The sequence below is a fragment of the Mirounga leonina genome, unplaced genomic scaffold (genome assembly GCF_011800145.1).
Source record: "Mirounga leonina isolate KUSES-001 unplaced genomic scaffold, KU_Mleo_1.0 Mir_83, whole genome shotgun sequence".
Taxonomy (NCBI): domain Eukaryota; kingdom Metazoa; phylum Chordata; class Mammalia; order Carnivora; family Phocidae; genus Mirounga; species Mirounga leonina.
In genome coordinates this window covers 966,826-986,956 of record NW_023270826.1, presented here as the reverse complement: position 1 = coordinate 986,956, position 20,131 = coordinate 966,826, and the positions used below count along the sequence as shown (strand labels likewise).

The 20,131-nt window shown below is 39.1% G+C and overlaps 1 protein-coding gene across 1 annotated transcript; it reads left to right on the top strand.

The window, feature by feature from the left end:
- The first annotated feature begins 879 nt into the window (after nucleotides 1-879).
- On the top strand, nucleotides 880-19,977 carry LOC118002832 (protein FAM177A1). Its single transcript, XM_034993437.1, has 6 exons — nucleotides 880-1,003; nucleotides 1,099-1,222; nucleotides 7,394-7,567; nucleotides 15,131-15,197; nucleotides 16,187-16,284; nucleotides 17,931-19,977. The coding sequence occupies exons 2-6, from the start codon at nucleotides 1,127-1,129 to the stop codon at nucleotides 18,135-18,137; spliced, it is 642 nt and encodes a 213-aa protein (XP_034849328.1). The 5' UTR covers nucleotides 880-1,003; nucleotides 1,099-1,126; the 3' UTR covers nucleotides 18,138-19,977.
- Nucleotides 19,978-20,131: the final 154 nt, after the last annotated feature.

Genomic DNA, 20,131 nt, shown 5'->3' with positions numbered 1-20,131 from the left:
CATGTAGAATAACATGTACCAGGCCGTAACTTTGGAGAGTATTTCTGAATTTTGACTGGCATACAAATGGAATTTAAAGTTTCATAAAAAGCTCCCTGTGGCCAAATAATGTATTTTTCACCTCTACAATTCACAATAACTTGTATGAAAACTTTCATACTAAAACTACAATAAAAGAACATGTACCTGGAAATGCTCCAATGAGTGTGAGTAATGCTGTAATCCCTGCTCATGACTTTAATTTGGGTGAACACTGGGAAAAGTCTGGCATGACCCCTGACATACACACACACACACACACACATACACACGCGCGCGCCCGCGCGCGCCACCGGCATGACCCGACACACACACGGGCGCACGCGCCCCAAAGACATAGATAATAAAATATTCCTCATATTGTTCAAAATGGAATCTTGCTGCTACCCTTTACTCTCCTTCAGATGTCATTTAACTTTTTTCTACGATTATACTTAAGCATTTCAGAGAAGTGTAAACAAAATTTACTTTTGAGGCTCTTATTTCAAGGGTATTTTTGGCTAGACTGTCATCCATGTTAGGAATGGAATTTGGAGCAGAGCCTTACATCTTAAAATACATTTTCGCAAGCCTATGAGGCACACTACGAGGCTGTTTCATTTTGTAAGTGCAGAAACCAAGGTCTGGGAGAGCGACTGCCCAAAACGCAGCTGGCGGCCGGCTGCGCCCCCATGCCGACGCCAAGATCCAGGTGCAGGTACGAGGCATGACGTCACCGGCGGTGCCAGGCGGCGGCTCCGAGAGCTGCGGACGTGGGCTGGGCCGGAAGCGGTGCCGCAGGCTGCTCGCCTCGCTCCGCCCCGCGCGAGCCGGTCGTTGCGCCTCCCAGGCGGCGGTCAGAGGAGCCGGAGTTGGGGGGCGAGGCGCCAGCCGGCCCCGCCCCTCAGGCCGGTCCCACCCATCAGGGCAGCCCCGCTCCTCCTGCCGTGGCGTGGCCGGGCGTGGCGCGAGGTGGGCGCTGCCGGTGAGTCCCACTTGGTGACGGCCGGCTCGGTCGCGCCTGGGTGGGGAGGCGGAGAGGGAAATGGGCTGATCGGCCATTACGTTCTATCTTGCCAGCGCCAGCAGCCCTGTGGCGGCGACGACGATGGACCCGGAGCCCGCGAGCCGTGCGGAAGGAGGAGAAGCAGTTGCAGCCTCGGGAGCTGCGGCCGCCGCGACGTTCAGGGAGTCGGCTCGGCAGGTAAGTGCGGCCGCCGAGGGAGGCGGCGGCGCGGAGGCGGGGGCAGGAGAGCCCCGTCTCGTGTCTGTCTCGTCCGCCGGCTGCCCTCTCGGCCTGCCCTGCCTTCCCCCGAGCAGGCCGCCCACCGGAGATGCGTTTCGGGGCTCCTTCTCACGGTGGCCCCACGTCTGCCCAGAGACGCCGGCTTGGGGGAAAGGGCGGACGCCTCCCCACAGCCGGGCGGCCCTCCGCAACCCCTCCGCTGGCCGCGCCGCAGACCGTGGGGCTTGCGGGGGTGCTGCTCCAGCTTGGGGTCTGCGAGCGAGAGAAGGCAGGCGTGTCCCCGCAAGGCTGTCCTTAGAGTAACTGGAAGCCAGGTGACGGCGGCTTCAGACACTTCTCAGCCTCTGCGTGTGTAAGCGCCTGACCTGGCTTGTGCCCTTTGGTAGGCTGATAGCAACTATGTGCTGAGCGTTTACAGGCTTTATTTCCCTTAATCCTAATAACTTCTGCATGATGTGGGCGTTATCCCCATTTCACCCGCGAGGTAACCAAGGCTCGGAGCTGCCCAGCAGAAACCTAATGGGAGCCACATTGTAAATTGTACGTTTTCTAGTGGCCATATTAAAAAAATAAAAACAAATTTTCATGTTTTATTGTGTGTTATTAATATTTTATTGAATCTAATTTAACAAAAAACTTCAGTACGTAATTAATGTGAAAGTTAATCATGAGGTGTTTTACATTTCTCTTTTTGGTACGAGTCTTAGAAATCCTGTGTGTGTGTTAACACCTACTGCACATCTCGGTTTGAACTATTCTCATTTTATGGGAGCAATTAGCCGCATGTGGCTGGTGGTTACTGTGCTGGATGGCGCAAGTTTAGAGAATTAGGTAAGGTTTGGAGGCTTGTTTTGTTTTGGATTTGGTAGTCTAAAGTAATAGTTTAGAATCTTTGGCCAGGTAAAACTAATGAAGAAATTGCTTTAACTGAAACCAGCTCAGGAGTATACAGTTTGGGCCATAAAAAACCTGAGTTGCTCCTCTGTAGAAATCTTCCCACCTTCAGTGAAAATGAAGCCTATTTTTTAGTAGCTTCATTTTTGACACTAACTACTAAAATGTTAGTAAGACATTCCCCCAAACGACAGATTCCTAAGGGAATAAATAGTGCCTGAATGTGAGTATAGCTCTTGTAGTATAAGATGTAGTTTGCATGCACAAAAACTTTTCCACATACTAGTGTTTATATGGAATTTCTTGTTTGTCTCCTACTTAAGGAGGAAAGTAACCAGCAAGAAGGAATTCAGTGGCAACACTAATTGAGTAGATTCATTTTCAGTTGAGACCTGTTGCTGACAGGTACAGATGAACTGGACCTCTAAGTCCACGGTCCTGGGTGTATTTTCCATTTGAGTTTTCCTTCTGTTACTGTAATTGTTTTCACCACTGCGTCAAGCTTGGAATTGCTCTAATAGCAAAGTAAACATACCGGTATTGATTTACCAGCTAAATATTGTTTGAAGAGAGGTTTTTCCTTTTGGTTTAGTGATAGTGTGTTATTTTCATATTTTTGGTTGAAAAGAATAATAGATATCTAAATAGTAAAGGAGGCCGTTGAGCAGAAAGTAGAAAATTATAGGAATACTCCCGTGGCCAGTATCTCACATTCACCAAAAGTAAGTTTGTGTTGTAATCATTCTGGGATTTCCTGTGCATATATAATCTCTTCTTTTGTGTTAAACACAAATGGATTCATACTATACAAACTATTTTCTAACTTTCCCTTTTTGCTCTCATTCACATTCCTGAAGCAGAAACATCTCTGGGAACCCCAGATCTATGCTTTTGAGTATAGTAAGAGAAAAGAGGCCAGTGAGGTGGGGACTTGGATGGAAGGAGAGCCTGCTGTCCTTCATCAGTTTGTCAGAACTGAGAAATTCCAAGTGCAGTGTAGGGAAAGGAGTAAGAAATAGGAGCTTGGCTCTGTGTTTAGAATTTCATCTTAAACCAGGCCATACAGTACCTGTTGTGACATTTTATCAGGCAAGTTCTCTGACTAAACTTTTAACCAAAGTCTGAGGCTCAGTATTATTAAAGAAGTTCAAATTTCAGTACTACTCATTCATTTATGTAGCACTTCCGCTACCAAGAACTTATGATGTACTAGGCACTGTAGATTACAGGATATAGCAGTGAAGGATACACACTGTGCCTACACCTCTATGTTGCTAGCTACCTAGTTGGGGAAGGTGATACAGAATAAAATCCATGATGTGTAGTACATGTTTTAAAGAAGTTCTAGGTGCTATGAAAGTGTATAAAAAGAAGATTGCCATTAAAATCAGGCCCCAGGAGACTAGATAAAACAGATTTACAGTCTGGTGGTTAATCATAAAATTTGATAAAAAATGAATTGACAATGCATCTATTAATTTTCTGGTGTTAGGAACCTCTTTTTTTCAGATCTTTGGAATTTCTTAAAATGGAATTTGTAGGGGCACCTGGGTGGCTCAGTCGTTAAGCATCTGCCTTCGGCTCAGGTGGTCCTGGGATCGAGCCCCGCATCGGGCTCCCTGCTCCGCGGGAAGCCTGCTTCTCCCTCTCCCACTCCCGCTGCTTGTGTTCCCTCTCTCGCTGTATCTCTCTCTGTCAAATAAATAAAATCTTTAAAAAAAAAAAAAGGAATTTGTAATATTGACAGTGAAATTTTTCTTACTAAGAGGTTTATTGTTTATCTGTAAAAAAGAAACATTTGCAAAATTCAGAGAATAACTTTCATTTATAATTGTTGGAAATGTTTCAACAAATTAATTTTCTGGTTGCTTTTATCCATCAATGCCTCCCTTCTCTGTTTCCCCTTTTTTATTCCCTAAGTAGAGGTCAGAATCACATGCCATAGATTGTCTCTCACAGATTTTTTACTTGCCAGTTTGGTTCCTTATGATGAGGTGTTGACAGAAGTATAGCCTATGGGCCAGATCCCACCAGCCACCTGTTATAATTATATAAAGCTTTATTTGAACACAGCTATACCTGATTATTATGTGTTGTCCATGGCTGCTTTCACAGAGTTTAGTAGTTGTGATAGAAGCTGTATGGCCTGCAAAGTCTAGACTATTTACCATCTGGCCTTTGTTTTTAAGAAAAAGTTTGCTTACTCCCGTTTAAGAAGATAAACCTAAAACTTGGGTTTTACTGTATCAAAAATTAATATTAAAATTTTTAAAGAAAGCCCTTAAATAAAAGTCTCCTTAATAAAAATCTTTATATGAAATGTTATTAGAGCAAATAAAATCCATTTTTAATTATATATTATGTATAGAGAATATTACTCAAAGTTTTGTTTAAACTTAACTAACTTTGGTATTGGAATGAAAAATATGAATCAAGGGACTCCTGGGTGGTTCAGTCAGTTAAGTGTCTGCCTTCGGCTTAGGTTGTGATCCCAGGGTCCTGGGATTGAGTCCCACATTGGGCTCCCTGCTCAGCAGAGAGTCTCCTTCTCCCTCTCCTGCTTCCCCTGCTTGTGCTCTCTCTCTCTCTGACAAATAAATAAAATCTTTTAAAAAAAAGATAAAAGTATGAATCATATTTCAGCCTTCACCTTTGTAGGTTTAAAAAAAATCTTTTGGAAGGAATATACCCAAGAGTGAGAGTTAATGGAGATAGTAGCTAAGTTTATACTGTTATGATCCAGCTGGAATGTTTTGATTTATTAAAGTTGTCTAGGGAAGGTAAAGTAGTTGAGCCAGTGAGAGCCCTTCTCCTTTGCCTTTGTCTAAGGAAGGAAAAATTGAGCCAATGAGAAATTGCTAGAGTGAGCGGTGAAAAGCTGCTTCTGCTCTGTGGTGGTGGAACAAGTCACGGTGATGTACCCTGAAAGGTCTCAGCTCTATTCATTGACTGGAACCGTTGCTTTGGCATTAGATCCATTCAGATAGTGCGACGACTGGAGATCTCACCCAACTTCTCTGACTTTCCCTTGCTTGTAAAGGGGTCCACAGATCTGAGTAATGGTTCAGAAGGTAACGTTGAAGTCAGAACAACCATAAACCAAATCTTATTTCAAGGGGAAAAATGAGATAGAGCAGGAATGGCTCACCATGTCTAGGGACCAGGTGAACTTGGTAGACCATTTTTTTTTTTTTTTAATTTTAAAGATTCTATTTATTTGTCAGAGAGATGGGGCGGGGAGCACAAGCAAGGGGAGTGGGCAGGCAGAGGGAGAAGCAGGCTCCCCACTGAGCAAGGAGCCTGATGTGGGACTCCATCCCAGGACCCCAGGATCATGACCTGAGCCGAAGGCAGACGCTTAACCGACTGAGCCACCCAGGTGTCCCCATGGTGGACTGTTCATTTCCCATTTTGTTTATGGACATTATAAATGGGTTGGTCTTCCGTTGTTAAGGGCTGGGATTTGTTTGAACTCTCAAGACAGGCTAGGGAGAATTGTGGCTTTTGTTTTTTCAGGTTAATACATAGATAGCCCATGCTGTCAAGGTTTTCATGATCTCAGTTCGCTATACAGCAGTTATAGTTGCTGTCAGTGATGTCTTCACGTGTCGTGGAGCAATGCATGTGGTTTTTAGGTTGGATATACCTGGATTCACATCCTGGCTAATGACTAAACTTACCTTTGGGAACTGAAGAATAGAGAGTCATATATATTTTCTAAGAAGGAACTTAGAGGATTAGGAGGAAATACGACAAAAATGAAGTTACTTATATTTGCATAACTGGGCAATTCTAGTCCACTATTTTTATCAGTATAATCCCATCTCTGCAACTGCAGTTCAGAGAACTTTCTTTCTTACTGGTTGAACAACATCCATGGCTTTAAATTGTGTGGTCATATCCACAAGTATAGGAATCCTTATAGAGGACAAAATTTTTGAACTCTGGACCATCCTAGAGAATCCCGCCAATGTGGACTTTAATTGTTGCAGTCCTGTAGTCCTGTATCATTTTGTTTGGTTTAGTTTTAAAATTATATTGGTAATACATGAGCATAGTCTCATCACAAAACAAACAACAAAATACAAAAAAGAGTAACAGGCCCCCATGACTACTCCCTTACCTGTACCTCCTCCCCTGTCTCAGTACCTGTCCCTAGGAGTAACCACTGCTGGGTTTTTCTTCACAGTTGTACTGTGCCTTTTTGAAGTATTCTAGTAAGGAGATGAAATAAAGGCTTTCTTAGGAGTTAAAACTTGAGGCAACAGTGAAAAGCTCTTTGTCCTCTCCCACAATATGCATTTACCTTCAGTTGGGAACATGGGTATATATTTGAGGTAAAAATAGTATTTCCCTAGGAATGAAATTTGGATGTAATTAGAATTCCATAGACTATTGTACTAAAATTTGTAAAATCCTTTTACTGTCAGGAAAACTCTGTTGTCACCTATGCGTTATTGACTAAGAAATCTGAAAGCTCAGTGATAGAACACTTATGGCTTGTTTTCCAGATTTGATCTACAAATGAGTTTTATTTGGATTGCACAGTGCTTTAAAACATTTTTTTCAGTTTAAATGTCTTCGTTGGGAATGCTTTCTCCACAGGATCTACCTTTCCCTATACAGTTTTGCTCACTTTTGGCGCCGCTTGGCCTTAAAAGGCATTTTAATTTGGAACTCCTGTTTTGAGAAAAGGAGAGAAGCAGAGTTAAGTCGAATGGGTTTTGTTTTGTCCACATGTAGTTAAGCCTAAATCCAAAGATTTAGGAGAGTTCCCTGCCATGAACTGTTATTTTATTTTATGTCTCTAATATACGTATATGTGCATCTATATGATTTTCCTTTGATATTACACATTAATCTGCAAATAACATTATTCTTTAAAACGACTGATGTCCAGAGTGTCTTTGCATATTATATAGCATTGGAATTGCTATGTTTTGATGTGTGGTGCTTGATTTCTTAGCTGCTGACTTCAAAAAAGTTTATTTGGTTAAATTCTATTTTTTACCCTCAGCAGTGAGTATGTAGATGTTTGCCTTATTATTCATTAAACTCTACATTTATGTTATTGATACTCTTGTGTGTGTATGATGTCTTAATTTAAAAAAAAAATTTAAGGATGGGTTTATGTTTCTTTTTTCCCTAAAATAAAGCAACCAATAATTTGTTTGCCATATGAAAGAAAATTAACCTCCCTTGAAACTCATTATCTTAACTTATTATTGTCATTAGATGAATAGTGAAAGAGGCTTTGAAAATGTAGAACTGGGAGTCATAGGAAAGAAGAAGAAAGTCCCGAGGAGAGTCATCCACTTTGTAAGTGGTGAAACAATGGAAGAATACAGCACAGATGAAGATGAGGTTGACGGCCCGGAAAAGAAAGATGTTTTGCCTACTGTTGATCCGGTAGGTCTGATGCTTTTGTCAGTAGTTTTTTATGAGACTCACACCCTGCCTACTGCGCTAAGAAGTCACTGTCACTAGTTTTCTCATTTGATTTGTTTCCTCTTAAACATCAAATGGAAGGGACCTTTTGAGGTTTAAATCAACTATGTTTTGATTATAAAAATATGCAGTATGATTTTGGTAGAAAATAATATTTTTACAAATATGGATGGAAATATTTCTGCATTTTAGTAGTCTGAGATAGTTTGAGTGTCAGAGTTCTTGTCAGGGTGGCTAGGTTTCTTTAAGATCTTACTAAATAGAGTGCTTGAATTCCAGTCCCTGTGAATTAAGGACTATGCTGCCATAGTAGTTTCCACCTAAAATTTAGGATTTGTCAGTTCTTTTTCACATCATTGCCCCAAGTTTTGATTGGAAGGTAGGAGTGTACAGTTCTTAACTTTATGTGCCTCATCAGCTAAATTTAAGAATTTCTAAATTATACATGATTTAACTATAAAATTATAGGGCAAGCTGTACATTCTTTTAAAGTAGTGTTGTCCTTCTAAGTAGTCTCTGGAGAGTTTAGTTGATCAATATTTACTGACTTTCTAGTAGGTACTGTTTTAGGTCCTGGTGATACAGCCATGGGCAACATAAATTTTTGCTCTTGTATGCTAGTGGGCAGGCAGGGAATAAATACATACTATAATTAGCAGACTGCAAAGTGCTGTGAAGAAGGGTAGCAGGATAGAGAATTATTATTTTGTATTTGATTTAAAAAATGTTACTACTAGTATTTCATCAGATTTGGCTTTTTTTTTTTTTTTTAAAGATTTTATTTATGTATTTGACAGAGAGAGACACAGCAAGAGAGGGAGCACAAGCAGGGGGAGTGGGAGAGGGAGAAGCAGGCTCCCTGCCAAGCAGGGAGCCCGATGTGGGGCTCGATCCCAGGACCCTGGGACCGCGACCTGAGCCGAAGGCAGACGCTTAACGACTGAGCCACCCAGGCGCCCCTAGATTTGGCTTTTGATAGATTTTGATTATTAAAAAAATATTAGATCCAGAGTCTCTAGTATGGAATATATTCAAAGGACCGTGCAGTATACTCTGATGGCATTTCTAAATGCATGCAGAATATTATAGAGGTGTTTCATGCACTGGGAGAATTGTTGGAATAAGTATTTTTCTTTTAAATTACTTTGAAGGGGTTAATTCTTATTTGTCTGTATACATTTGTATTTATCTGTATGTTTTTAGAAGTCATGGTCTCAATAGTTGCTCTCTATTACATAGAGAGTGATAATAAAAGCATTGCATAATAGGGCGCCTGGATGGCTCAGTCAACTGACTCTTGGTTTCGGCTTAGGTCATGATCTCTGGGTTGTGGGATTAAGCCCTGCATTGGGCTCCATGCTCAGTGTGGAGTCTGCTTGTCCCTCTCTCTGTTCTTCCCCTGCTCACACATACTCTCTTTCTCAAATAAATAATAAATAAAATCTTTAAAAAATGAAAGCATTGCATAGAAAAAAATGCATCCTTACTACTTGCCTAAAAAACAAGCTTTATTGAAATACAGTTCACATAGCGTACAATTCACTGACTTAAAGTTACAGTGATATGGCTTTTAGTATATTCATAGATGTGCACAACCATTACCATAGTCAGTTTTAGTACATTTGCAGCACCTCTGAAAGAAACTCAGTACCCTTTAGTTATCATTCCTTATCCTTCATCTCCCCAACTCCTGATAATCACAATCTACTTTCTATAGATTTCCCTATTATGTACAATTCATAGAATGAATCATATAACAAGTGATCTTTTGTAACTGGTTTCTTTCATTTAGCATGTTTTCAAGGTTCATCCATGTTATAGCATGTGTCAGAATTTCATTCCTTTTTTTGATATATCGCATTTGTCAGTACATGAACATTTGGGTTATTTCCACCTTTTGGCTACTATGAATACTGCTGTGAACATTTGGATACAGGTTTTAATTTCTCTTGGTTATGTACCTATGAGTGGAATTGCCATTATATTTAATCATTTGAGGAACTGCCTTGTTCTTTATTCTGTTGATAATGGTGACATTGATTTTTGGCTGTGAAACTAGCCTTACATTCCTAGGATAAAACCCACTTGATCATGGCATATAATTCTTTTCATATGTTGATGGATTTAGTTTGCTAGTAATTATTGGGAATTTTTGCACTGATATTCATAAAAAATACAGGTCTATAATTTTCTTGTGATGTCTTTGTCTGGTTTTGGTTCCAGAGTACTACTGGCCTCATAAAATGAGCTAAGAACTGTTCCTTCTTCTTCTGGGTTTTTTGTTGGTTGATTTTTTGGGAAGAGTTTGTGAAGAATTGGTATTAATTCTTATTTAAATGTTTGGTAGACCTCATCTTGTGAAGCTGCCTAGGCTTTTCGTTGTGTACAGCTTTTTGATTCCGAAATTGTCTTATTTTTAAGTCCATTTTGGTAGTTTTGTTTATTTCATATAAGTTATCAAATTTGTTGTCATGCAGTTGTTCATAGTATTTCTTTATAGTCCTTTTTATTTTTTCATTTCTGATTCTAGTTATTTGGGTCTTCCTTCTTTTTTCTTGGTCAGTTTAGTTTAGCAAAAGTTTTATCAATTTTGTTGATCTTTTCCAAGAACCAGCTTTTGGTTTCAGTGATTTTCTCTCTTGTTTTTTCTCCATTTCATTGGTTTTCACACTAGTCTTTATTATGTCCTTCCTTCTGCTTGTTTTATGTCTAGTTTGCTCTATTTTTTCCAGTGTCTTAAGGTGGAATGTTAGGTTATCTTTCTTCTTTATTAATTAGCTATGAATTTTCCTTTAAGAATTGTTTATGTTTCATAAGATTTGTATGTTACACCTTCATTTTCATCCATCTCAAAGTATTTTCTCTTTGACCTATTGGTTGTTTGAGAGTATGTTATTTACTTCCCATATATTTGTTAAGTTTTCATATTTTATTTAATTTTATTTAATTTTATTTTTATTTAATTTTATTTTATTATTTTAATGTTCTTGATTTCCTTTCCTTTCCCTTTCCCTTTCCCTTTCCCTTTCCTTTCCCTTTCCTTTCCCTTTTCTTTTCTTTTCTTTTCAAGTAGGCTCCATACCCAGCTTGGAGCCCAATGTGGGGCTTGAACTCACAACCCTGAGATCAAGACCTGAGCTGGGTTGGACATTTAACCGACTGAGCCACCCAGATTCTCCTGTTCTTGATTTCTAATTTCACACCATGTGGTTGGAGAATATACTGGTATTATTTCTCTCCTTTTAAATCTATTGAAGTTTGTTTTATGGCTTAGCATGTAGTCTTTGAGAATGTTCTGTTTGTACTTGAGGAGAATGTAGATTCTATTGTTGTTAGGTCCCACGTTCAGTAGATGTCTGTTAGGTCTGGTTGGTTCATAGTGTTTTTCAAGTCTTCTATTTCCTTGTTGATCTACCTAGTTGTCCTATTCGTTATTGACAGTGGGGTATCAAAGTCTCCAACTGGTACTGTTGAGTTGTCTATTTCCTTCATCTCTGTTGGTTTTTGTTCTTTTGAGCCCCTTCTAGTGAATTTTGCTTTTCTGTTATTGCGCTTTTCAATTCCAGAATTTCCATCTGGTTCTTGTTGTTATTTTTTTTTTTTTTAAGATTTATTTATTTGTTTTAGGGAGGGGGGGGGTGTGGGGGTAGAGGGAGAGAGAATGAGAGAAACAGACTCCCCGCTGAGTGCGAAGCCCTACAATGTGGGGCTCTCTTTCATGAACCTGAGCCGAATCAAGTCGGATGCTTAATTGACTGAGCCACCCAGGTGCCCCTCTTGTTAATAATTTTTATCTCTTTATTGATATTCTCTATTCAATGCAGCATTGCTATACCTTCCTTTATTTCTTTAATTATGGTTTCCTTAGTTCTTTGAACATACTTATAAAAGTTACTTTGACTTTTTTTCTGTTAAATCCAACATCTAGTCACTCATGGGTAGATTCTACTGCCTGCTTTTCTCCCTGTGCATAGAGTATACTTCTGTTTCTTTGTATGTCTCTTAATTTTTTGTACATTTTAGGCAATATATTGCAACAACTCTGGGTACTGCCCTTGCCTTCTCCCTCCGCCCCCCCAGCCTTTAATTTAGCCTGCATCTTCGTAGAATCTAAGAACTTCCTCTCAATTACCTCTCACCACAGTCTCCACTGATTTTAAGAGCACCCTTTGGGCTTGGACGTTTCCAGCTCTGTTGCAAATGAAGTCAGTTCATTTGGGAAGAGATTAGGAGCTATCTGTTTTATGGCCTACTTTTCCTCCTGGGCAAAACCTCTTAGCCAGAGCTCTGAAGTTGGGGCTAGGGACAGTGTTGCATTCCTGAGTGACAGCCCTACTTTAGGAGCTGAGTGCTTGGTGAAGGTGGGGAGCAGTAGCCTTAGATCTTTTTGGTTTTTTTCACTGCCTCATGAACAGAGGCTGTCAGTGCCCTGGGATTCTCAGTGGCACCATGCCCATGGTAAAGCCTCCATTCCATAAATGGGCTGACAGAAGAAGGGAGCTCCCACCTGTCAACTGCACTCACCTGAAACTTAGGCTCAGTAATAGGTGGCTTGTGGGCAAGATCAGAAATGCCGATTGATGTTCTGTCATGCAGTATTTGTCTTTCTGTGACTGGCTTATTTTACTAGCATAATGTCTTCAAGGTTCATCTATGTCGTTGTATATGGTAGGATCCCCTTCTTTTTTTTTTTTTTAAACATTTTATTTATTTATTTGACAGAGACACAGCTAGTGAGGGAACACAAGCGGGGGGTTGGGAGAGAGAGAAGCAGGCTTCCCGCGGAACAGGGAGCCCGATGTGGGGCTCGATCCCAGGACCCTGGGATCATGACCTGAGCCGAAGGCAGACGCTTAACGACTGAGCCACCCAGGCGCCCCAGGATCCCCTTCTTTTTTTAAGGCTGAATTTTCCATTATATATATTATCACATATTCTTTATCCATTCATTCATCAGTGGACATTTAGGCTGTTTCTACCTCTTGGCTATTAGGAAGAATGCTACATTGAAGATGGAGTGGAAATATCTCTTTGAGGTCCTGATTTCAGTCCTTTTGGTTAAATACCAGTATTGTAAATGGGGAAAACAACAGGATAGAGAAAACACAACAATGTTGTAAAAACATACGTGCTCAGGAAAAGACTGGGAAAATATACTAAAATGTTAGTGATAATTATCTACAGGTGGTGGAAAAATGGGTGACTTAGATTTTCTTTATACTTTGCTCTATTTTCTAAGTGTTCTATAAAAAATAAGCATTACTTTTGTAATATAAAAATAAGATGTTTGGGGCACTTGGGTGGCTCAGTCATTAAGCATCTGCCTACGGCTTGGGTCATGATCCCAGGGTCCTGGGATCGAGCCCCTCATCGGGCTCCCTGCTTGGTGGGAGGCCTGCTTCTCCCTCTCCCACTCCCCCTGCTTGTGTTCCCTCTCTCGCGGTGTCTCTCTCTGTCAAATAAATAAATAAAATCTTTAAAAAAATGTTTAAAAACAAAAAAAGATCGCAAGTCTGAATAGTTCTTGTTAAGGAAGAGGTGGATACTCAATTATTCAGGAAGAGATGGATACTTAAATTTTTGGAGAAAAAAATGAATCAGCTTGAGTTTGCACCATAAACTGGAGGTCTTGAAGACCAAGATCTGGCCCGTTTCTCTTAGTACTGGGGTGATGGTGGTGGTAGAGATGCTGGCAGGGGTGGCAAGGTTCCAGTGTAGGCTCTTGAGTCGTCTGTCCTTTTGATTCAGTAAGATCAGTGTCTAAACAAGAGCCCCATACATTCATTCTGTGTAATTGTGTGTGACAGTGATAGATGTTATTCAGGGATCCTTATCCAGTTCCTCAGCTCTGGAGCAGGTTTGACTCTTTGGTAGTCACTGCATGGATATTAGCAATTGTTCTCTCTAGAAACAACCACAGGAGAATTGGTCCACTGGGAAATATATGCTTTCCTTCAAAAACCCGCTTAATCCTTTTCTAAGTAGTTTCTTGGCCCTGTCGTTATCATGTGTTATAGAGACTGGTTCCATTCCCTATATTACTGCACTGTCCCATTTGCTATAAAAACTGTAAGGTAAACACTAAGATGAGAGCATCTTAAACAGAGTCCCTAAAATAACCCTTATCCCCAAGTAAGAGAAATGCTTCCAGCTCTGAATATAGAAGGTACAGTAGATTTGATTGAGAGAGTCATAAGTATACAGTATTTTTTTAGTTGAATGTATTTGTTTGCTTGGACACACATTCTTGTGTAAATAGAGATAAAAGAGCTAACTCACTTCTGTGTCTTTTCAAGAATATTATCACAGAAATCTGCATACCTGCTTTTCATGAGAAGACTGTTGTGTGTTTCCCCCATTTCTCTTTAGCCCATCTACCCAGACTTACAGATATTCTTGTGTCTGCTGTTTTAATACCTTATAATCATGAATATATATCTTAGCTAAGAAGATTATGTATAATTTCATTGTTTTTCTCCTTCCTGGAAACAATATTAAAATAATATTAATAATAATTATTGTTATTTGAGCGATTATTCTATACTATACTTTCTTTTGGTAAACAGAAATATTAGTATGATGAAGCATGCTTATATTACTGATTTCATCCACAGAAGCAAACTGTTGTCTGTGTGGCAAGCTTCACAGAAGTGTTCAATGGGAATGACAGCACCAAGATTAACAACAGAATTGTGCAGTGTAGATTGCCTTCTGCCATTGGTCCTACTTTACTAAATATACACTGAGCTTGTCTTGGGTTATATGGTCTAGGCCTTTCTTAATCCTTTTTTTTTTTTTTTTAAAGATTTTATTTATTTGTTAGAGAGAGAGCGAGCACAAGTAGGCAGAAGTGGCCCGGAGAGGGAGAAGCAGGCTCCCTGCTAAGCAGGGAGCCTGATGCGGGACTCAATCCCAGGACCCTGGGATCGTGACCTGAGCCGAAGGCAGACGCTTAACCGAATGAGTCACCCAGGCACCCCTGGGCCCTTCTTAATCCTTAAAGAAACAAAAGAGCTCACGTTGCCACTTACTGGTCACTTATTTTCCCATCATTGAAAGTTCATTTGATGTGCTCTTACTTATCCTGCTTACTTTCTCTGAATCTTAATTTCCTTACTGTACTCTAAGTATGTTGTACTGTAGGATTTCTTAAGATCCCTTTGTATTTACTGCATTCTATCTCTGATGTTCTTATGAACAGTAAAGACAAAAAAAGCAGGACAGGAGCAGAGGCTCTAGATTGTCAATTCATAAATAAGACTATGACTTACCAACTCCATTTTAGTGGCTGCTACTTTCTTTGGTTATTCCACAGGCTTAGGGTGGTGGTAGTTATATGGGTAAATATAAAATGTCTTTGTAGAATTCTGTCTGTAGAGCTTTAAATGTTTAATTGGATTGTAGTCTGTAATACTATCTATAGAATATTCTGTGTGCCAACCAGATATTTGATTACTTCATTCTGGCCTAAATATACAGAATGGGTTTAGGTATGAAGGTTGCTAACCTGACTTTTTGTTGCAGACAAAACTCACCTGGGGCCCCTACTTATGGTTTTACATGCTTCGAGCTGCCACGTCAACCCTTTCAGGTATTACTTTTCTATTTGAATATTGTATAACTACTATAATATGCTCCAAGAACAAGAACTTTACCAAATGGGGTGTTTCCAAAGTGAAGGGGAAACAATAGGGAATTAATCACTCTGTTCTCAGCAGCTAGCTAGCGTTGGAAGATATTAATCTAACTTGTACTTCACTTTAAAACATTCTTCAGTTTCAAATTGTGGGGTTTTTTTAGAGAACTGAAAAATGGCTTTATTAATTTATTTTATATTAATTTTTATGTTTTTGAACCTTCTCTGTTAGCAACTATTTTGCTATTTTGTTATATGGTTTCTTACTGATACTATTCTTACTCTGACTATTCTAGAGCCTGTATTATATAATTCATTTATTTTTAATTTCATTAATATTTCGTATCTTAAGTTGAGCTATAAACTAAGTCAGATTTGAAGGAAATGAATTATCAACTTAGGACTTCTATCATTTTTTGCTTTTTATTAGAGGTAATTTTGAATAGTAATTCATTCAAGAAACATTTACTGAGCACTCAATATTACAAGACAGTGTGGTGTAAGGAAAAGCTTTACTTTCAGACCTGGATTACATTTTGGATCCTTCATCAGCCTCTCTGAGTCTAACCTTTCACAGTGCCTGGCATGTGGCAGGCACTCAGGGAATGTTACAGTGCAAGCCGTTACTCCCCCATAGCCTAATGATGTCCCAACCCTCTAAGAATCTGTTTTTCTTGAAAAATAGACATGTAATTATACATGGTGATACATGTATAATTGGAGGTGTGAGCAGAGTGTTGTTGGGAACCCAGAAGGAGCCACTAGTGCCTCTTGAGGAAATCAAGGAAGACACAGAAGAGATGTATTGAGTGTTCATAATCTTTTGTATTCTTACAATGCCTTGCACACAGAAGGTGCTCAAGAAGTGTTTATGGAATTGTATAAGCCATTAACTTTTGTGTTTTTTTTGTTTGTTTTTTGCCATTTAACTTTTGTATCTTTAGTGTGTGACTTTCTTGGAGAGAAGATTGCGTCTGTTTTGGGCATCAGCACCCCAAAATACCAATATGCCATTGATGAGTATTACCGGATGAAAAAGGAGGTGTGTCTCCTTTTTACATTTTTTGGATTCAGTTTGGTTTACTGTGGACTTCATGGATTGTGTAATGAGCATATATATCCTCTCTAGCCACCCAAAAGAGAGCTCCCTTAGGGTAGGCATTTCATTCTAGAGTTACTAATTAATCAAGTTAGATATTTTTAAGTTATATACTTATTTTTTAACATTGAAATTTCCCTAGGATCTTTGTGTGAGACTAAGCCAGATTTCATTGTGCTGGGTGTTATGTGAGGTGCCTTATGGATGTTTCTTGTTTAATCTTCATACATCTCTCTTTGGATTATTATTCCAGTTTTCAGATGAGGAAATAAGACAGTCTCTGTACTTAGAACCTGTAGACTGTCGTGGGAGAAGTGGAGGATTTGAAGCATGGAAAATTACAAGTACTAGAAATGTGTAAGTGCCAGGTGTTAAGGCACAAGGAGGTGAGGCAATTTTGTCTGCAAATGTAGGGAGGTCTTAGGGCTGGGGTGAAATGAATTTAGCCTCAAGGAATGAGAAAAGTTTAGCTCTTAAGAGCATAGGCTGAAGAACCAGAGGGTCCGAATTCAAATTCTGACTCTGCCACTTCTAACTTTGCCACCCTCGGGCAAGATACTTAACCTTTGTAAGCCTCAGTTTCTTCATCTTTATAATGAGGAAAAGTGTGGCATCTGTGTTCAGGGTTGCTCTGAGGATTAAATGAGTTGATATAGAGAATGCTTAGGACAGCACCCAGTGTTATATTGGTGAGCATGAAACAAATATTAAAATCTTCTATTATCCTTCAAGCAAATGGAGGGGGAATTCGGCTAAAGCTAGAATGTAGGGGCCTGAGGCTCAGTTGTGTGTTTGGAGCAGTGGCAGGAATGGTGCTTTGTCCCTGGAGCAGAGTGCAACGGGAGAGTGGCTGGACACAAATCTGGAAAAGGCAGCTGACTTTGTATTTGTTACATGGTTTCAAAAATGGTTTCTGAACAAATGAGCGTTTTTAACACTTCCAGCCATGTTTAGAGCCTCATTACCTAATCTGGACCATTGTAAACGACTCCTCCATGTTTTTCTTGTTCTCTCTCAAGCAAGCTCTAAATTAATCTTCTTGACAGGTTACTGTTACCTGTACCGTAAGTCTGTACTACAAACTACCAGTACTGCGTTGACCAATACAATTACCACTTCCTCCGTGAATGCAGTAGTTCTGGAACTAGAAATTATCTGTATACTAGCTGCTTAGGGGAACAATAACCATGTTATGCCGTTTAGTGAATAGACCACCCCATTCTGCTGAATAGGCTGCTAACCTATAATTGAAGTGATACAGTATTTAGCTATTTTGTATTTAGATTAGAATTGATCTGAAAAGATACAGCCTTTGTCAAAGTTAATTCAGGACTCATCTAAGCAGTGCTGTACCATGCTTTAAAAATAACTTCCCTTTCCTTAAAATGTCATATGATAGTTTCCATTTTAGTTTGGGAACAGGGGACAAGGAGGTATGTCTTGTCTTAATTAGACCAAACTGAATTGGACATGACACTCATGTTTTAGTTAAAAAAAAAAGGAGGCACAAGCAGTTGAAAGTGGGAAACAAATACTATTCCTTTTGGGCATTTATATTTTATCTATTCTTGATTATTTCCTCTTTTTAGGAAGAAGAAGAAGAAGAAGAAAACAGGATGCCTGAAGAAGCAGAAAGACAATACCAGCAGAATAAACTGCAGGCTGATTCCATTGTCCAGAGGGATCAACCAGAAACAGTGGTATCCAGTTCATTTGTGAATCTCAATTTTGAAATGGAGGGAGACTGTGAAATAATTATGGAAAGCAAACAAAATCCAGTCTCTGTCCCGCCATAGAATGACTATCAAACTTCAAACTTTAGGGTTTTTGTAATACCAGGAACTTTCACATTCTTTATTCAGTGGGACTTAATACAATTATTTATATTTTAAATTATTATCTGGAAAGGGAAAAATGTTTCTTCATTCTTAGGCTCTATCTAGCAAAAGCCAGATCTGAAATTTGATATTTGTACTGTGCTTTTACTGTGTGTCACATTAGTGCTTTGGTTTTAAAATGTTCTTTAAAGAAATTAAGGACATTCTAGAGCCCTAATTGCCAATTAAGCGTTAAATTATCAAGCTTGTCTGTTATTGGTGTTTTAAGAAAAAAATAGTTAAATTACTAAGACTAATTGGAGCTGATCTTCCTAGTCTCAGATTAAAATGAGGATTTTCCCCCCTTAGATTTTCTCATGTTGTTTTACATTTATATATCTAACCATTACATTAATTTCATACTAAGGATGGTTCGCTGAGTGTGTAATAAAAGGAGCAAGACAAAAGCACTTTGATTTTTCTTTCCTTGAGAATATTTTATGAAAAGCTGGTTAAGTTGACAACAACACCAATTCTAAGATGGGTTTCCATTTTTTAATGCAGGTTACTTATCTTACATTCTTTTTCAGCAGTTATTCAAATTAAATAACTAGCTTTGAACATATCGTTAAAAACACTAGTTATGGGATGTATTTATTAATGTATTTGTATTCAAGGGGTAACATCTAGTGATTATCCACATGGCATCCTGGTTTTGTCACTCTGGGCCCTGAGTGTTTCCTGTGGGCCAAGTAGTTGGAGGGAGGAGGGTGGGCTGAGGGGCAGATGAAGACTGGAGCCTTCAGAGGCTTACTGTTGAATATCGTACAAGGTGCCCCGGTAGCATAGTGAAGTCAGCAGTCATTCTCTTCTTTGAAGTTAACAACGGTAAAGTGGACAGTTTACTTAACCCGGGTTTGGTCAGCTCTCTGGAGCCCACTGTGCTATTGGCAACATTTACCCAAGTATAATATGAAACTAATTTTGAAAATACTCGTAAATATGCGCTCATAATCTTATGAGAGCTCTGTATGATTTTGATTAAACTAAATGTGGTTAAGGAAGAATGTACGGAGTATTTCAGAAATGCTGCTCTTAAAAGCCTATTCAGACTTAGAGCTTTCACAGATTAATCGTTCTAAACAGCATTAAGCTGTCAATCTTAAGTATTTTCATATAAAATATGGCTTCAAAGAAACTCATAACATAGGTACAGCGGAGCTGTTATGGAAATCTATTATCAGTATGAACATCTGGCCACTAAGTTCTTCAAATGAAATTTGAAGGATTTGGAAAAGATAATTTTTCACTCGGAATCTTCAGTTACATGGATTTGTCGTATGGTAGTTATTCATGGTATGTGATGGTGATTTTTGTCATGGTTGTAAACTCTTTAATTTAGTACTTAAAGGATTAATCTTCAGATCATGTAATTAATGTCACCCTAAATTATAGTTTACCAGTAGCTCTAAAACATGCTAACCCGACCTCTTCCCTCTAATTTGTTTTTAATTTCATTTGAGATAGGACCTCCAACTCAGATATTTATTGGGTTATGCAGGGAAGGCATGCATATCTAACGATGATCTGAATCTTTTCTCCCTAGAGGCACTAGATCTGAAAGCTTACCTAGAAACTTTTCTGATTGTAGAAGGAAGATTATGAAAGTTTTGTTTCTTAAATTTCACTTTCTCTAATTGTCCAACAGTGGCCAGTTTGAAATGTTTATATAGTTATTCACTGTGCCTTAAATCTTTATACTTTATGCAAACTATAAAATTTCCCAAAAATGAATTAAATGGTTTTGTCTTATTTTTAAGCCTCTTTTACTTTTCCTTCCTTTTCGACCCTTTTTATAATTACTATTCCCCCTGGATCATAGTTCATGATATTTTACCCTCTTCTAATTTTTCTTCTCATAAAAAACCGAAACAGAACAGTATAATTGAGAACTTGAATTAACAAATTCTCTA